The sequence below is a fragment of the Scyliorhinus canicula genome, chromosome 9, assembly GCF_902713615.1.
Source record: "Scyliorhinus canicula chromosome 9, sScyCan1.1, whole genome shotgun sequence".
In the NCBI taxonomy this organism is placed as follows: domain Eukaryota; kingdom Metazoa; phylum Chordata; class Chondrichthyes; order Carcharhiniformes; family Scyliorhinidae; genus Scyliorhinus; species Scyliorhinus canicula.
In genome coordinates, this window is record NC_052154.1 from 32,733,440 (window position 1) to 32,753,114 (window position 19,675).

The window sequence follows — 19,675 nt, forward strand, 5'->3', positions numbered from 1 at the left end:
GATGCAAACCTATCTTTACTTTCTGCTTAATCTCCCCAGAACCCTTCCTCTGACTTTCCATCAATCTCTTCCATTCACTGCAGCACACTTCATTTCCTGCATCTGCTGCTGACACACTTTGTATCTGTGATTATCCTCACAATTACTTCCCCCTACTGGTGCTATCTTTCATACACCATCCACAGTATTCTACAATGATGTGGAAGTCCTCTATAAATCTCATTAATGAACAACTAACTCAATGTCTTTGCTCCTGCAGGACACAAAGGCACACAGAAAAAGGGAGCAGGTGAGGACAGGGCCACCGTCAATCCATGTCCTGTTCCCACTAGAAGCGACGATCATGGAAGGAGCCACGTCAAAAGCACAGCAACTGCTGAGCCTCTTCGCCAGCTAACAATCCCCAGGAGGTAGACAAACATTCAACCATAACCCACCAGTTTGGAGATGGGCATCTCAGATGAGTAAATTAGAGGAACCTGGACTGGGAGATTCACTTTGCAATACGCAGGAGCAAGGGTAGGGGAATAGAGGGTCTAACGAACCAGCTGGTTCAATGGGTGAGCTTGCACTGCTGCAGAGAGCACAATTGCAGACTTCGGGACACAGCCTTTAGAAGATGACTGAAGGCTATACACCAGAAACTTCTACGTGAACAACAGGAAAAAATAATGGAGTAGATCGGTTATAACTCGGAGTCTTGGTACATAGCCTTGAATGCATGCAGTCAACTGAGAAACAGGCAGTCATGTCTGTGAACACTATATTCAGATCAGAGCGATGGTGCCTCTGGTGGGAACAATGACAACTTCAATGGGAGCTTAATCTGCTGCCATCTTGATTCTGGACTCCAGCATCTCTAGTGGCATTGACTCCATCGGAGAGGCACAAGTTGAACCCACACAGAAGTTCTGGATGATTCTCTCTGTACACCAGCAGCCTATAAAGACTAGCCAGGGTTAGAGGAGGCGAAGCTCCCTTCAAATTCAGCTAATGCAGCCTGCTTGCTGACCGGTGTCACTTTGATTTTCTGGGCAAGCTGAAGAACAAACAGATCAAGTGCTGCACGACTTAGAAGATCTCAGAACAATCTTAAAATAGGTTTGAGACCTTTATTTAAATATCCTGATTTTGCTTGGGCTCTTTTCAGGCGACTCGCCGGGGTGACTTAAACTCACCCGATCAATATGGCAGCCAAAGCAGCCAGGAGCAGATCAGGCTCGAATTTTGGCAAGCTATTCCCTCGTGTTGCTCACAAATAGTGCAGAAAACAAAATCAGAAATTCAACCACCTTGAGTCGGATATGACAATGGAATGAGGACAAAAGACTTAAAGATCAAAGATTCCTCATCCCATGTTTAAGGAAGGGTACTGCACGAAAGAAAGATAACAAAAACTGAAGGCAGAAATAAAAATTGCTATTTGACAGTAGTTGAAAAGGATCAATGGAACAAGAAAACAAGTCAGGGGGGAAAACCTGATCAAAAAATGGGTTCAACAGATATAATTCACATTCTTAGAATGTTCATAAAATATTACACATACAATAACTGTTCCTCTTTTGCTAGTGTCAAACTTAAAACTGAAGATCTGTAACAAGACAATGACTGCCATTTTCCTATTTTTTGAACTGAAGTCTTACTTAGTTGCCCCAAGAAGTCGAGGAGTAAGAATAAAAGATTCTACAGCTATTTCACCAAATCAGTTATTCAAAATGGATACAATCACTCATTATGTTTAGCAGTCAGTTGGATGTCCCATTGCACGAGATTTGCTATGTGCTTTGGTGGAGTTAGTTGTCAAACAATGCTAAGATACAAATCACTTCAGGCAACAGACTGCATCTCATCTTCTTACCCTGGCTGGTCCAACACCAACAAACATCTCCAGGAACTCAGATCCATTAACAGTTATAAAAGGAACATTTGCTTCCCCAGCTGTTGCTTTAGCGAGTAGGGTTTTCCCAGTTCCTGGTGGTCCAGAAAGGACGGCACCCTGTAACCAATGAGAAATCATTACTGCAGGTATTGGATATGTTTAGAATCTGCAAAAGAACAAGTTTCCAATACACATAGCATTAAAATAAAGACACGGCCAGAATTTTCCGGTCATTCTCACCTGCCACGGGTTTCCCGGCAGCAGGGGGGTGCATAGAACGGGAAGCCCCATTGACGGTGACGGGATCAGAAGATCCACCTCCATGAAATACGCCACAGAGGGCATGGAAAACCTTGCCCATCGTTTTTAATGTTGCTTTGCAAATGCTGCAACATAAACTGGGTCTGCATATAATCTATACATCCCAACTTTCTTACAGTTTGAAACTCTGTATATTTAACCCATAAGTAAAACCACATCAACCAATTAAATTTATTTTATTTGTTTCTCGTTATGAGTAAATATTCTGCATAGTAACAACCTTTCGAAGAAAGTACAAGCAAAATGAAGAAAGTGAAAGGAGGAACAAATATGTTTTTATACAGCACTTCTCATGATCTTGGGACATCTCACAGTGCCTTACATCCAATGAAATACTTCAGAAGCTTTGCACTGTTCACCTCTAATGTTGGGATATTCTTATCCTACTGAGTTTGTAATATCATACACGGCACAACTAATGTGTGGAATAGGAAAGAAAGACATTTGTTGCACAATGAAACAATTTCAAAGGTTTTCTAGCACTATGTATATTTTGGTTGCAATATTCCATATGCTAAGGCACCATAGTTGGAAAACTCGCAATGAAAATGCCACACTTTCGTCTATTGCTTCTATCACGAAACAAACTTCAGATTTTCAATATAATTTTGCATATAGTTTCCATACCTTTGGGATCTTGGCCCCCAAATCCTGATACTGCTTCGGGTTTTTCAGAAAGTTGACAAACTCCATGATTTCTAATTTAGCTTCTTCACATCCTGCAACATCCTTGAATTTGATATCAATCTCATCTTTCAGTATTTTTGCTGTTGTTTCCCCAACACTGAAGAGTCCACCACTTCGCCCCCCACGGCCTGCTGCCATAGACCCTCGGCGCAGTGTATAGAGCAAAAAGCCGATGAGTAACAGTGTGGGGAACATGCTTAACATGAACGAACTGCAGTCAGATAGAAAAAAAAACATTTGAACGAACAAAAGGAGATAAAATGACCACATCAACCATGTTACCGTACAAATCTGCCAATGAACTAAAAAAAAGCAGAAAGTGCAGGAAACATATAGCAGGGCAATCAGTATCTGTAAAGAAAACATATACATTTACATTACAGATGCAAACCCTTGGAACTGAAAATCAAGACGTAGGCAAGAAAATTGATATAATCAGAAGATGAAGATCGGGTTGGAAATATTATCGAGACAAACACAGAGAAGAATCATGAGTGTTAAATCATTAAAGAAACAATGTGCAAATAGCGGAAGAAGTTGAGGGGCCTGGGGTAGAGGTGCAAAGCTTAGGGGTCAAGTACGAAATTAAATCAGAGCTAAAAGTGAGAATAACATTTAAAATCTGATCTATCTGCTCAGGTGAGAAGGTTGTGGCGTGCCCACGGGAAAAATGAGATATGTACTTGAAGCCTAACAAGAGCTCCAAAGACCTCCAAAGTGTATGAGGTCAGAGTAGGAATGGAACAAGGAGCCAAATGATAAGTCGCTGGTAGCTCGCTGTTGCACATGTGGGCAATACAGACCTGTTCAGCAAAGTTGGTACCTAATTTGTGTTTGGTTTCACCAGCATAGAAAGGATTTCACCCCAACAAGTTAATTCAATATACTTGATAATTTTATCAAGGAGTAGTGTTTGGCAGTCCAGATATATGCACAAGAGGTGGTGGGTTGGCAAGAATTCCCTCTGAAAGCAAGAATGGTGAAAGAGTGAGCCAGGGTGTCATAGAGAGAACGATCCCTCTAGAAAGCAGAGTCGGGATGAGACTGTGTATTTGGTGGCAGAAATATATCTGGCAAATGTGAAGGTTGGTTACATGGGAGAGAGACTCTTACGGTGTGAGGAGAAGCAGCATGGGGAATGGGACAGGAATACTCAAGGACCTTTGTTACAAATTGTAAGGTTTATAAGATTGTTATGTTTTGGGACTGTAACATTAATTTAAGGTAAAATGAAGGGGGTAATGTGACCTACTCTGAAGTCTGCTGGAGGGTAAGCTTGAGTGGTTTGATTGTTAAAGATTGAAGGGACTGTGACTGTTTTACAGGAAAGAAGATGCAAAATGTTTACAAATGGCAGCAACCTGTGTCCTAGCACGCGATGGACTGAGAGGCTCCAGAAAAATGGCAAGAATGGCAGGTTTTAAACAGTTGTGCGTCCAAGATAAAAAAAAAGAGTTGGGGATCTCAAGATGCGCTTTTACGACAATTGACAATGATTTGATATTATTGGTTGAATTCCAAATTCCAGTATCTGCCGTGTGGGATTCGAACCTGGGCCCCCCAGTGCATCCTAGCCCAGTGACAATACCCCTTGGACACCGTGTACATTTATTTTGTACTATGTCTGAAAGCCGTTTAAATTATGTTAGGATCTGAAAATCCAATATACATCGGTGTGATGTATGCCTCCAATTTTACAATATGTTTATCAGTTTCACATGTTGACTTTTCTTGCTATTAAAAAAAATATAGCAGTAATTGCTACCCAATAACAATATTGTACATCAGAGTAAATTACTAAAAATTAAGTCGCACCCTCTAAAATCTCTAAATGATTTGCAGAATATCACTGAGGTTTTTGACTACTTTATTCTGGGGGAGTGCTTAGTTAATAAAAAATGGAATCGCTGGTTTTCAGGAAATCTGGCTTGGAGTTACCGATGTAGACAGTGGGGGAAAAAATTACATGCAGTTGAAGTGGTATTATTACTGCAGTATACTACTTTAATATATATCTATTAGAAAAACAAACAGGATTTAATGCCAGTGAGATCAGTAACTCCTACAAGTCAAGATTGTCCCTATTTCCTGAATCCAAGTACCCAGCTCAGAGATATTGTCACTATATGTACATTAAACACAAGCCCATTCTCTTTTTAAAAAAAGGTCACAAGTACACACACACCCTGCTTACCCATCACTCTCGGTGTTGTACACCACAGCTGCACGATTTGCTGGTTCTATTCCTATCTCCTGCTGCACGTTTTCCAAATTGCGCTCAAACGTATCTACACTTCCAATATTAAACCACACATAGCCCTAAGTGGAAAGGAGATAGAGTGCCAAATTAATAAACAATCCAGTAATCTATATTCCTAGATTTATTCTGTAATGTTGAGCAATAAATTGGGTAATTCAATAACATTTTACTTGAACATTAAATATCTAACTTTATATCTAGAGATGTTTTCTAAATTCCCTGGAGCACTAATTAAATTTCCAGAAACTGAACCTTAAATAAACAGATTATTGGCTGCTATTGTTTGCTGCCAACACTGTGCATGCACAGTTGTACTGTTTTACTCCATGACGTCATTGCGAGTGTAGAGTAGTCAGTGACCAGGAGCAGAGACGCTCGGCAAACAGTTACTTAAAAAGCCTCACCTTCTCCAAGCCGGTGGAGCAGAGGGGAGGAATGGAGCTGGGGATCAGGATGGGGAAGGAGAGGAGGCTTTTGATCCACTCGGTGATGGTTGCAATTCCAGATTACAACCTCCATATCCCACATTTGCAGCCCCATGATTTCTGCCAGATGGATCTTATTTGGATCATGAAGCCATTCACCCAATTTCTGAGCCTCGAACCGGGTGGGCAGTCGATGCACGGCCTCCCCACAGCTTCTGAATCTTATGTTCTGGAGCCTCTTCTCCTTAACCCGGGCCCGTCAGCGGGAAGAAGCCCTGGAACCACCAGGTGGATCAGAAGCCGCCCCTCCTTCCCCATCCCAATCCCCAGAAACATCAGATGACCGAAATATCAGATGGAGTGAATATAAATCAGTCTGGACTATTAAGGGTAGGAAGAGGCTGTGTGTGTCTCCTGCAAATTACATAATTGATTTTCTGCAAATGTCCCAACAGGTATTGGTGGCCATCTTGCGATGGCAGGAGACAGATTATTTCTCTCTGGGGATAATGATAGGAAGCACAGATAAATATAGATGCTACAATACTCTTTTCAAAATAATGCAACAATTTTTTCCTGTAATTAAAACTCAATATTTTATTTACAAATTTAAATACATTCACTCTTCAACATTGGGATTTTTTTCCCCACAAAAATTCAACATTTAAACACTACAGGATTTTGAGAGATGAATGGATTGAAATGTTACATATTGTCCTTTGACTCGAGACTGGAGTTCAAATGTATTGTTTGATGTGAAATGTGTTTGGATAGCATCAACATGGTTCTGAAAGGGTACTACACACCTGCCAATAATGGAGTACAAAATGGTCATCTCAAAAGCTATAAAACCTTATTTTGAACTTTAAGTTACGTGATGGGGAGATGCTAAACTTCAAGTGCTTAATGTACTCCCTTAATGTAGCATCAAATAAGGAAGCAGAATTACAACTCAGCATGGGTCCCTGCTTCTTAGTTTGGTGAAGGGAATACATACAGCAAACAGTTGGCTTCAGAGCAGGATTAAAAAGGAGGCAGCAATCATATGTTCTGCTGAAAATCCAGAGTATATCACTATCATGACACTTTAAAAAAATATCAACTGTTTTAAAATATATACAACACACTTCAAATGCAGTTTCTGAAACATTACAAGTCTATGTGAATCTTTACCTAATGTATTCCTCAAAAGAATTGCCAAATATTTTTTGCTCTTTACATCTAAAATCCATAGCAGCTAAGAGATTATTACAGCTTCAATGTGTACTCACTACGATTGCTACTGAGTACACTGAAAATTGAACAGGAGTGCCCTCTATTGGTCAGTCCCACATTTGAAGTTAAATAAAAACAAAATGCTGGCAAAACTCAGCAGGTCAAGCAGCATCTGTTGAGAGACGGTAGGGGCAATGTTTCAAGTTTATGGGCATTTATCAGAATCATTCATCCAAAAGGATTTTTCACGATACCCAAGCAAAAAAAAGTGTTGGTTAGTTTAGACTTACAGCATCAGTTGTAGTCCCTGGAGTGAAAATCACCCGTACAAACTGCTTGTTGACAACCTCTAGGCGATCAACCTGAAACGACAAATATACAGAATGCAGAGAAGTCCTGTGTCAGCAAAAGTTAGAAATGTGTTTTATCAATAGCTCTGAAAAGGTGATACTTTAACACTACGGAGAATAGTTACAGTTTCTGAAGTTTTGATCGCACAGTAAATATACAATAAGACCCAGTACATAGCCTTCAAATTAAAATTCACACTTCCCCAAGTTCCTGTGAGTCATCAGAGACGAAACGGAGCTAATATCTTCAGCAGAGATATTTCCTCAAAACTGAGATTGTATTGCTGAAACATAATGGCTAGCTTCTCCCCTTCAATCTGTTCATATTAAATCTGTAAAGTTGAAGTTCAAATAACTGTTGTTGGATATTAACTCACTCTGAAGCGGCCGAGTGAGCCACTCAGTTCCAACCAGGGATGGGCAATAAACGCAGGCATTTCAAATGGTCCGGAAAATAAACAAAAGTAATAGCAGACGGTTACTTTAATATAAAACTCTGTTAAATGTTTTTACGCGATGGAGAAAATTAACAATTTCCCACTTACTGTTTATAAACAACTGTTTAATCAGTTACAAAATAAACAGTTGCTAGGTATATAATTAATTATGAAATTTAGCGCTTTTGGTCTCAATAACAGATTGAAAGGGACAAATTAATAACAGTAAATTCAGTGGCAGCACTTGTAGTGTCAACAATCTGCTAAATCAACCAAACACTAAAGGAATTATTGTCTATACACCATTACATACTTCAGTTTTAGCAAAACAATCTGTTTTTTAAACAACAATTTATTTGACTTTTTTGGGTGGAGAGAGGAGGGAAAGGCTGCTTTAAAAGCGAGGGAAATCGTCAAAAATAATCTGAAGAAATTGCAGAGATGGACAGGTGCCACTGAAAAGTTATTTATTTGCTCCCTATTTAGGTAATGTTACTCTGTAGCATTTGTAAAACTTTTGTGCTTCTTTTCTGTATCGGTAAACAAATCTTGAATAGAAATTCCATAACAATCCCATTGTACAGCAACTGAAACGCAGTCCAACCCTGTTGCTCCACACCTCTCATTAAGACCACCTGTCTCAGTGGCTTGTTTTTGAAAGCATAAATAGGAGCTAAAATAGGCCATTCGGCCCTTCGAGCTGGATCGGCCATTCAACAAAACCATGACGATCTTCTACTTTAATTCCTGCATTACCCCTGTATCCTTCAACTCCCTTAGTATCCAAAGATAAATTGATCGGTCTTGAATACATTTAACAACTGGGCATCCAAAACTCTGCAGTAGAGAATTCCAACGATTCACCCCCTTGGATTGACAAATTTTCTCCTCATCTCAGTCCAAAATGACCTACCCTTCATCCCGAGACCAGGATCTTGTGTTTTAGATTTTCCCGTCAAACCCTAAAAAACTTTATATGTTTAAATTACCTCTCAATTCTTTGAAACTCCAGGGAATAGAGATCTGGACTATTCAAACTTTCCTCATAGGACAACCCTTGCCCTCCAGGAATTAGTCTAGTGAACTTTTCTTGTGCAAGGAGGTAAAACTGTACACAGTAGTTCAGACTTGACCTCACCAATACCCTGTATAGTTGCAGGAATTTACTTATACTCCAAATAAGTGCAAAAATGATAACAATGTTTTTCCTCCTGATTGCCAAGTGTACGTACATGTTGGGGGCGATTCTCCCAAATGGAGCCCAAGTGTTCGCGCCGTCGTGAACGCCGTCGCGTTTTACGACAGCGCGAAACGGGCACAGGAACCGATTCTGGCCCCCATAGGGGGCCAGCACGGCGCTGGAGCGGTTCATGCCTCTCCAGCCTCCCTTCCCGGCGACAAATGGGCACCGCGCCAACCTGTGCATGCGCAGTTGGGCCAGTCCAACCTGCGCATGCGTGGGGGACTTCTTCAGCACATCAGCCCCGACTCAACATGGCGTTGGTGTTCAGGGGCCGGCCGCACAGGAAGGTGGGGGGGGCTGATTGGTGGGGCCCGATCGCGGGCCAGACCCCATCGGAGCCCCCCCCCCCCCGACTGTTCGCACAGAGTTCCCACCGGCAGCGACCAGAGGTGAACGGTGTTGGCGGGACTCTTTTGTATCCGCGCAGCCGCTCGGCCAATCCGGGCCGGAGAATCGGCGACCCCGCCGATTCCAGCGACCCGCGCCGCGCCTACCGCACCGGCGCAAATGCCGCCGATTCTCCACACCTTGGAGAATCGCGCACCGGTGTCAGTGGCCATTACTGAAACATGGTTAAAGGATGGTCAAGACTGGGAGTTAAATATCCGAGCATATAAAACTATTCGGAAGGACTGAATGGATGGTAATGGAGGTGGTGTAGCTCTGTTATTTAACGATGACATCCGGGCAATAGTAAGGGATGACATCGGTGCTATGGAGGATAAGGTTGAATCCATTTGGGTGGAAATCAGGAATAGTAAGGCAAAATAGTCACTGACAGGAGTAGTCTACAGGCCACCAAAGAGTAACATTATGGTGGGGCAGGCAATAAACAAAGAAATAACTGATGCATGTAGAAATGGTACAGCAGTTATCACTGGGGATTTTAATCTACATGTTGATTGGTTTAACCAGGTAGGTCAAGGCAGCCTTGAGGAGTTTATAGAATGTATCCGTGATAGTTTCCTAGAACAGTATGTAATGGAACCTACGAGGGAACAAACGGTCTTAGATCTGTGTAATGAGACAGGATTGATTAATGATCTCAAAGTTAGGGATCCTCTCGGAAGGAGCGATCACAATATGGTGGAATTTAAAATACAGATGGAGGGGGAGAAGATAAAATCAAACACTAGTGTTTTGTGCTTAAACAAAAGGAGATTACAACAGGATGAGAGAAGAGCTAGCTAAGGTAGACTGGGAGCAAAGACTTTATGGTGAAACAGTTGAGGAACAGTGGAGAACCTTCCAAGCCCTTTTTCACAGTGCTCAGCAAAAGGTTTATACCAACAAAAAGGAAGGACGGTAGAAAGAGGGAAAATTGACCGTGGATATCTAAAGGAAATAAGGGAGAGTATAAAACTCAAGGAAAAAGCATAAAAAGTGGCAAAGATTAGTGGGAGACTCGAGGACTGGGAAATCTTTAGGGGGCAACAGAAAGCTACTAAAAAAGCTATAAAAAAAGAGTAAAATAGATTTTGAGAGTAAACTTGCTCAGAATATACAAAGATAGTAAATGTTTCTACAAATATATAAAACAAAAAAGAGTGGCTCAGGTAAATATTGGTCCTTTAGAGGATGAGAAGGGAGATTTAATAATGGGAGATGAGGAAATGGCTGAGGAACTGGATAGGTTTTTAGGGTCGGTCTTCATAGTAGAAGACACAAATAACATGCCAGTGACTGATAGAAATGAGGCTATGACAGGTGAGGACCTTGAGACGATTGTTATCACTAAGGAGGTAGTGATGGGCAAGCTAATGGGGCTAAAGGTAGACAAGTCTCCTGGCCCTGATGGAATGCATCCCAGATTGCTAAAAGAGATGGCTAGGGAAATTGCAAATGCATTAGTGATAATTTACCAAAATTCACTAGACTTTGGAGTGGTCTCGGCGTATTGGAAATTAGCAAACGTGACACCACTGTTTAAAAAAGGAGGTAGGCAGAAAGCGGGTAATTATAGGCCAGTGACCTTAACTTCGGCAGTAGGGAAAATGCTGGAATCTATCATCAAGGAAGAAATAGCGAGGCATCTGGATAGAAATTGTCCCATTGGGCAGACGCAGCACGGGTTCATAAAGGGCAGGTCGTGCCTAACTAATTTAGTGAAATTTTGTTATTTTTTATTGAACAGACAATTTTATTGAGGTATTTTTGCCATTGTAAACAGTAACAATATACATTAGTGTGAAAATACCAATTACAAAGACAGTGCAAATAACAGTACCACTCTCGCAGATAGACCCGCCTATTCTTCCCCCCTACTCCACACTATTCTACCCCCCCCCCCCGCTCCCCCCCCCACCCCCCGCTGACGATTAGTTCCTCGTGAAGAAGTCAATGAATGGCTGCCACCTCCGGGTGAACCCCGATAGTGATCCTCGTAAGGCAAACATGATTTATTTCCAAGCCGAGAAAGCTTGTCATGTCCGACAGCCATACTTTGGTCTTTGGGGGCTTTGAGTCCCTCCAGGCCAACAGTATTCGTCGCCGGGCCACCAGGGAAGCAAAGGCCACAACGTCGGCCTCTAGCCCCTCCTGGACTCCCGGGTCCTCCGACACCCCAAAAATTGCCACCTCTGGACTCATCGCCACCCTTGTTTTCAGTACCCGGGATATGACGTCCGCAAATCCCTGCCAGTATCCCCTGCGTTTTGGACACGCCCAGAACATGTGGACATGGTTCGCTGGTCCTCCCCCACAGCTAGCACACTTGTCCTCCAGCCCAAAGAATTTGCTCAGCCGGGCCACCGTCATGTGGGTCCAGTGAACTACCTCGAACTGAATCAGGCAGAGCCTGGCACATGTTGCGGTTGCATTTACTCTCCTCAGAGCGTCTGCCCATACGCCTCCCTCCAACTCCCCACCAAGTTCCTCTTCCCACTTGAGTTTTAGTTCCTTGGTCCCTGTGTCCTCCGCTCCCATAAGCTCCTTATAAATATCCGAGACTCTCCCCTCTCCTACCTCACCCCTGGAAACTACCCTGTCCTGGATTCCCCTTGGTGGAAGGCGTGGAAAGGACGGGACCTGTCTACATACGAAATGCCGCAAGTACCGAAAGTCATTCCCCCCCGCCAGCCCGAACTTCTCCTCATGTTCGCGAAGCTCCCTTCCACGAACAAGTCGCCCATCCTTCCCACCCCCCGCCTTCCGCCACGCTCGAAATTCACCGTCCATCTTCCCCAGGACAAATCGGTGGTTGTCACATATTGGGGACCATTGGCCCCCCATTACTTCTTCAGCTCTAAATCTAGGCCCCCAGCCCCTCTACTATCCCCCTGCCCACCTTTGGGAAGGTCAGCACAGCTAAGAAGCGCCTCATCCCCTCGTGGGGGGGTTCCGAGGTATACAGCTTGCTGTAGCAGTCCCTGAATACCCTGTTCAATCCTGCCGGGTCTCCAACCCGGTTCCCAGCCCCGTCCACTACCGTCCCTATTTCCCTGGCAACCTCCCTCGTCCCAAGTTGCAGTGCAAGCAGTCTGCTGGCTTTCACCCCATACTCATACACCGTGCCCCTGGCCTTTCTGAGCTGCTCTACGGCCTTCCCAGTGGATAGCGCCCCCAGTTCCGCCTGCAGTTTCCGTCGTTCCCCAAGTAGCTCTGCCCTTGGGGGCTCCGCATATTCCCTATCCGTCCGTATCATCTCCTGCACCAGTCTGTCCATCTCCGCCCTGTCTGTTCTGTCCTTATGGGTTCGGATTGAGATCAGTTCCCCTCTCACCACCGCCTTCAGCGCCTCCCAGTGCACCGCTGCTGAGACTTTCCCTATATCATTGACCTGCAGGCAGTCCTGCATGCATTTCCCCACTCTCTCACACACCCTCTCATCTGCCAACAATCCCACCTCTAACCTCCATTGTGGGCGCTGGTAACTTTCTTTGCAGACCTGCAGGTCGACCCAATATGGAGCATGGTCCGAAATAGTGATCGCTGAATATTCTGTATCCCTCACCCCCTCCAAAAAGTCCCTACTCATAATAAAGTAGTCAAACGAGAATAAACCTTGTGAACATGTGAATAGAACGAGAACTCCTTCCCCGTCGGCCGGCTGATTCTCCAAGGGTCTACCCCCCCCCCCCCCCCCCCCCATTTGTTCCATGAACCCTCTCAGTTCCCTTGCCATTGCTGGGACCCTGCCCGTTCTGGAGTACGACCGGTCCAGGTTGGGGTCGAGGACTGTATTAAAGTCCCGACCCATAATCAACTTGTGCGAATCCAAGTCGGGGATTTTCCCCAGCAGCCTTTAGATGTAATCCACATCATCCTAGTTTGGAGCGTAAACATAGGACCACCCTTACCCCCTCAAGCTTGCCCGGACCGTGAGAAATCTACCACCCCCATCCGCAACTGTGCTGTCCACCTCAAATTTAACCCGTTTGTTAAGCATGATCGCGACCCCTCTGGTCTTAGCGTCAAGCCCCGAATGGAAGACCTGGCTAACCCAGCCCTTCTGTAATCTAATCTGGTCCGCAACTTTCAAATGTGTCTCCTGCAGCAACATTACATCCGCCTTCAGAGCCCGTAAGTGCGCGAACACACGTGCCCTCTTGACCGGCCCGTTTAACCCTCTTAACAATCCAGGTGATCAGCCTGGTTGGAGGGCACACCCCCCACGCCAATCAACCATCCCCCTTCTTGGGCCCACCCACTGCCCATGTGCCATGCCTCCCCTGGTCCGCCTCTTGGCAGCTCCCACCCCCGACCTCTTCTCTGTTACCTGTTTGAGTTCCCTCCCTCGTCCGCAGATCATCTTCTCCCCCCCCGTTTTCCAGGTCCTCCAGCCTGTCCATCAGCCTTAATTGTTGCTCCTTCAACTTTCTAATTTCCACGTCCACTACCGTTTGGAAATCCACCTGCTCTTCCACTGTCTTCTCCAGTGCCTGGATCTTCTTATCCTGAGCGTCCAACCTCTGGTCCAGTTGCTCCATCGCTTTCTGGAGCGGTTCCAAATTATTCCGCTTCAGTGCTGCGAAGCTCTCTTTCATGACCTTCAGCATGTTGTCCAGTGCTGTCTGGACCGTCCGTTCCGTGGTCCGTTCATCGGTCATCTTTCCTCCCACTTGAGCTTCCACACCACCTTTGTTCGGCCCCTTCTTCGCCTGTTTTCGCTCCCTTCTGCTCCTTAAGTCCATACAACTCTGTATGGATTCAGATCTAGAGTGCTATTGCTTTTCACTCCAGCGTTCAAAAGTTCAACAAGTCAGGGGAAAAGGTCTAAAAAGAGAGCCACCAAATGCGCAACTTACTCCCTCATAGCCGCCACCGGAAGTCGTTAGTAGAATTTTTTTGAGGACATTACCAGTGCGGTAGATAATGGGGAGCCAATGGATGTGGTATATCTGGATTTCCAGAAAGCCTTTGACAAGGTGCCACACAAAAGGTTGCTGCATAAGATAAAGATGCATGCCATTAAGGGTAAAGTAGTAGCATGGATAGAGGATTGGTTAATTAATAGAAAGCAAAGAGTGGGGATTAATGGGTGTTTCTCTGCTTGGCAATCAGTAGCTAGTGGTGTCCCTCAGGGATCAGTGTTGGGCCCACAATTGTTCACAATTTACATAGATGATTTGGAGTTGGGGACCAAGTGCAATGTGTCCAAGTTTGCAGACGACACTAAGATGAGTGGTAAAGCAAAAAGTGCAGAGGATACCGGAAGTCTGCAGAGGGATTTGTATAGGTTAAGTGAATGGGCTAGAGTCTGGCAGATGGAATACAATGTTGACAAATGTGAGGTTATCCATTTTGGTAGGAATAACAGCAAAAGGGATTATTATTTAAATGATAAAATATTAAAACATGCTGCTGTGCAGAGACCTGGGTGTGCTAGTGCATGAGTCGCAAAAAGTTGGGTTATAGGTGCAACAGGTGATTAAGAAGGCAAATGAAATTTTGTCCTTCATTGCTAGAGGGATTGAGTTTAAGACTAGGGAGGTTATGCTGCAATTGTATAAGGTGTTAGTGAGGCCACACCTGGAATATCGTGTTCAGTTTTGGTCTCCTTACCTGAGAAAGGACGTACTGGCGCTGGAGGGTGTGCAGAGGAGATTCACTAGGTTAATCCCAGAGCTGAAGGAGTTGGATTACGAGGAGAGGTTGAGTAGACTGGGACTGTACTCGCTAGAATTTAGAAAGATGAGGAGGGATCTTATAGAAACGTATAAAATGATGAAGGGAATAGATAGGATAGATGCGGGCAGGTTGTTTCCATTGGCGGGTTACAGCAGAACTAGGGGACATAGCCTCAAAATAAGGGGAAGTAGATTTAGGACTGTGTTTAGGAGGAACTTCTTCACCCAAAGGGTTGCGAATCTATGGAATTCCTTGCCCAGTGAAGCAGTTGAGGCTCCTTCATTAAATGTTTTTAAATAGAGATAGATAGTTTTTTGAAGAATAAAGGGCTTAAGGGTTATGGTGTTCGGGCCGGAAAGTGGAGCTGAGTCCACAAAAGATCAGCCATGATCTCATTGAATGGCGGAGCAGGCTCAAGGGGCCAGATGGCCTACTCCCTGCTCCTAGTTCTTATGCGTCGTGGCGCGATTGCAGCGATTCTCCGGCCCGACGCGGGGCTCGGAGAATCACCCCCGTTAACTTTCCAATTTGTGTACAATGACAGTCAAGTTTCTGAAAGCAAACATTTCCCAGTCTCTCGTCCTACAAAAAAAAAGTCCTTTTTTATTTTTCTTCTAAAGCGGATAATAACACGAGGGGACATAGCTTTAAATTGAGGGGTGATAGATATAGGACAGATGTCAGAGGCAGTTTCTTTACTCAGAGAGTAGTAGGGGTGTGGAACGCCCTGCCTGCAACAGTAGTAGACTTGCCAACTTTAAGGGCATTTAAGTGGTCACTGGATAGACATATGGATGAAAATGGAATAGTGTAGGTCAAATAGGCTTCAGATGGTTTCACAGGTCGGCGCGACATCGAGGGCCGAAGGGCCCGTACTGCGCTGTAGTGTTCTATAATTCCATCTGTCTGCTCTTTTCCACTCACTCAGCCTATCTGCATTCCTTTGTAGCCTCTTTGCATCCACCTCATAGCTTACTTTCCTACTTAACTTTATATAGCTAGCAAACTTGGATAGGTTACACTCAGACCCAACCCACGTTACAATGAACATTGGGAAACCTACCAGTAAATGCAACCCTCTCTCCAACTCTAAGCATGTGCAACGAAGTGAAAAAAGCCCATAAACTGACCACAGCTTGTGTCTTTGGAAATTCAATGTGCTGGAAAGGATTTGGAGAGAGAAACACAAATTACCCAAGTGGGGACCTGAACATGAGCAGCCAGGCTCCATGTTTCAGAGAATACCCAAACTGCTGGCTGGTTTGTCCACTGACCTGGCAACGGTAGTATTGCTCACTGTACCTCTCGTACCTTAGCATTTTCAATACAATAAGGAACACAATGGTGAAGACGACACTCGGCATGCTTGCTTTCATTGGTCAGAACATTAAATACAGGAGTTGGGATTACTTGCTGAAGTTTTACAAGACATTAGTAAGGCCACACTTGGAATATTGTGTAGAGTTCTGGTCCCCTATTATAGAAAGCATATTATTAAACTAGAAAGAGTGCAGAAAAGATTTACTAGGATTCTACCGGGACTTAATGGTTTGAGTTAGAAGGAGAGGCTGGATAGACAGGAACGTTTTTCCCTGGAGCATAGGAGGCTGAAGGGTGATCTTATAGAGGTCTATAAAATTATGAGGGGCATAAATAAGGTAGATAGTCAACATCTTTTCCCAAAGGTAGGGGAGTGTAAAACTAGAGGGCATAGATTCACGGTAAGAGGGGCAAGATACAAAAGGGTCCAGAGGGGCAATTGTTGCACTCAGAGGGTGATGTGCATCTGGTACGAGCTGCCTGGGGCAGTAAGAGGCGGGTACAATTTTTTCTTTTAAAAAGCATTTAGACAGTTATACGGGAAATCTGGGTGTAGAGGGATATGGGCCAAATGTAGGCAATTGGCACTAGCTTAGTGATAGAAACTGGGCGACACGGACAAGTTGCGCTAAAGGGCCTGTTTTCATGCTGTAAACCTCTATTACTGTAAATACATTGTAGTAGTAAAATATCCCAGCCAGCAGAGGTTACTGCAATATTTTCAGTTTATTAATAGCTTACACAAAGGGTGGGCAAGCTTATGTCTTCCCATGGTATGTCCAAGTGATGGTACCTCAAGAGGTCACGTATAAAGTTTAAATCCACTTTCTCATCAACATGCATTGATATCAAAATTGTTGGTATTTGCAGATCTAGGTGTTTTGATTCTGGATTTCATCAAACAAGGCAACGATGCAAAATTAGAAATGTGTTTCCCCAACCTCCAGGCTAGAAAATCTAAACAGTACAAACTTTTGATTAAGAGTTGTAAGCATAAATAGGACTAAACTCACCAAGTTTTGAGGGTCGCATAGCCAAGTCTTAGAGGCTGCATACAGCCCCATGGTTAAATCCACCTGGCATACCTGGATAGAAACCGAGTACTACAACAACAACTAGCGGAGTACAGACCTGTACATGTAATAGTTAATATTTGGACTAAATTACTCATTTTATCAGTCCCAATTTTCTGCCCTTTAAGCAGCTCTTAATACAGAGCCCAGAAAGCCCAGCAGTATCGTTGCTAATGGCAGATTTCAGGTGACTGAGGACTGAGAAATTGCTTTCAAATAGGCCACACTAGATTTCTATTTCAAGATACTTAGCCAAAAACCTCTCCCCCACTCAGTGAGCAATAGACTAATTATACAAGCATGCTTACATTACACACAATTATATTCAGCATAACAAGCCCAAGGAAGTGCGCAATCATTAGACAAGTGATCCACACAACAAGATCTCACCCCCATTCCCCCCCACCATTATAACACAACGTTAAATGAAGATGGTAAATGAGGACATTTGAAGGAACAGAAGGAAATAAGGTTGTCATTTATTTTAATTATAGATTTTGCATTTTTGGGCTAATCGTTATGATCTGAACGTAATCTTAAGAAAACCTTTGGTGTATTTTTATGTAAGTCTGGCCTTTATATAGGTCTGGCATTATGACTGTAATTTCTTCACCTTAAGATTTCTTTAAGTTTCCTCTGCTTTTCTGAAGCAGATAATAGGAAAATGTATATCTAATCAGAGCAGAAGAATAATTTCCAATTCACAGTGAAACTTACTGAACAGAAATACTTTCCAAGAGTTCTGCACAACAAGGTGCTCCTTAAAGATGGGATCTGTTAAGTATCACCCATAGTACAACATTAATTTCACCCATGGTGTACCCTAAAACACACTTAGAATTCATTGTCCTTAACAAATCATTTTTACCTTAATGCTAGGTTTGCATTGAAAGCATGTTTCAAGTGGCACTTAATACTAGTAGGCATGCCAAAGAGATCAGGCAGTAGCAGGACAAATCTGACCGTCAATAAGACATGGAAAGAAAACAAACTGTTCATATCCTGCTAAACCACAAAATGGCTTCTACAGGTGACATGACGGTCATCTGTTCTGGGAGCTAACAACAAAAATTACAAGAACAAAATCCTTCTGGAATCTCACACCCCACTGTAAAGCCATATTATAATCACGAAACTAGATGACTAATAGATGAACTGAATTCCCCAACTTGGAAAAAATAACAAAAACAGGAGGACATTGAGATTCGTTATAGGTGAAGAAGTGTTAACAGCTACAATTTCACTGCTAAGGGAAACAACGGATTTTGGCCAGAAGCACAGAAACTGCTTGCGAGGCTGCAATTAACTCAGTAATGGGCCATGTCACATGACCATAAGCTCCTTGCCTTTTGGATCGTTTAACATTGCACTTCTAGCCTCTCATTTCAGGCTGCTGCTTTAACATCAATCTGGAAGAACACCACCAGTTCCTGGCTGACCAAGCAGCCAGCCCCCAAGCAGCCAGCCCACCACCTCTCAACTCCTTGAAGCCCGCTTGGTTTTAAAAGTCTCCAATTATTGCCTGCTAAGTGGTCTAAGCATTGAAAGTCCTTTGTGCTACATCAACATTCTTTGCAACGATGTGAGCAACTCAGCTGGAAAGAACTCTGCCTTGAAAGAAAGGCCCTCTTGAATTTAACTTCTCGGACATGAGCTAATATTCATTTCTGTTGTTGCCCGTAATTATTAATTTTCTTCTCATCTATCTAGTTCCCCCATACTGTATTGTGAATACTTCCCACCTCTGGGATTGAATCAGAATCCAAATAAACTAACCTTCTGCATTAATCATAACTTGCGTTTGCTGCGCGCCATTATTAAATGGGACCACACAAACAGAGGGTTAAAGGAAAAACGCCACAATCTAATTCAAAAATTATTCAAAAACACCTTGGCTAGCGGACGGAAGGGTAGAGGATAAAGTAATAGTTTTTCTCTCTCTCCTGTCCAAAACACCACCATGCCACCATCCAAAATGAAAGGCCCACGATTCCATTTAAAAGGGCGGGCAATGGATTAGATTGTTCAAAGGTAACTAGGTGCAATGGATTGAATGGCTTCCTTCGGTGCTGCAAAATCTAATGATTCGCTAATATCTGCAGGCCTGGTACACCTACCTGTCAATGACTGCAGTGTATTGGCTCTGCAGCCTCCGCATCAGCTGCTTGCATATCTGCTCCATCTGCTGCAAGGATGCTGGCACCCAACCTGCACCATAGGGACAGCACTGTCAGTGGCAGGCAAGATTACCAGCACACTCAAATCTTTTGTTTGCACCTTCATCCAATCTAATACACGGATTATCAGCAGCTTCAGCCAATACGCTGCCTGCAGAAGTATGGAACAAGTGACTGTTGCTTGGTCAGAATAAAGTGCCATTTTTTTCATCTACAACT

At 43.7% G+C, this 19,675-nt stretch overlaps 1 protein-coding gene across 2 annotated transcripts in view; it reads right to left on the reverse strand.

Moving 5' to 3' along the window:
• The window catches only part of LOC119971220 (AFG3-like protein 2), a 49,773-nt gene that overhangs the window by 23,377 nt on the left and 6,721 nt on the right, over nt 1-19,675 (reverse strand). For both annotated transcript variants that reach the window (XM_038806470.1, XM_038806471.1), the window contains exons 6-9: nt 7,078-7,149; nt 5,082-5,206; nt 2,828-3,098; nt 1,859-1,996 (exon numbers count right to left, since the gene is read on the reverse strand). In XM_038806470.1, coding sequence (XP_038662398.1) covers nt 1,859-1,996; nt 2,828-3,098; nt 5,082-5,206; nt 7,078-7,149 — 606 coding nt within the window. The remainder of the gene's footprint in view (nt 1-1,858; nt 1,997-2,827; nt 3,099-5,081; nt 5,207-7,077; nt 7,150-19,675) is intronic.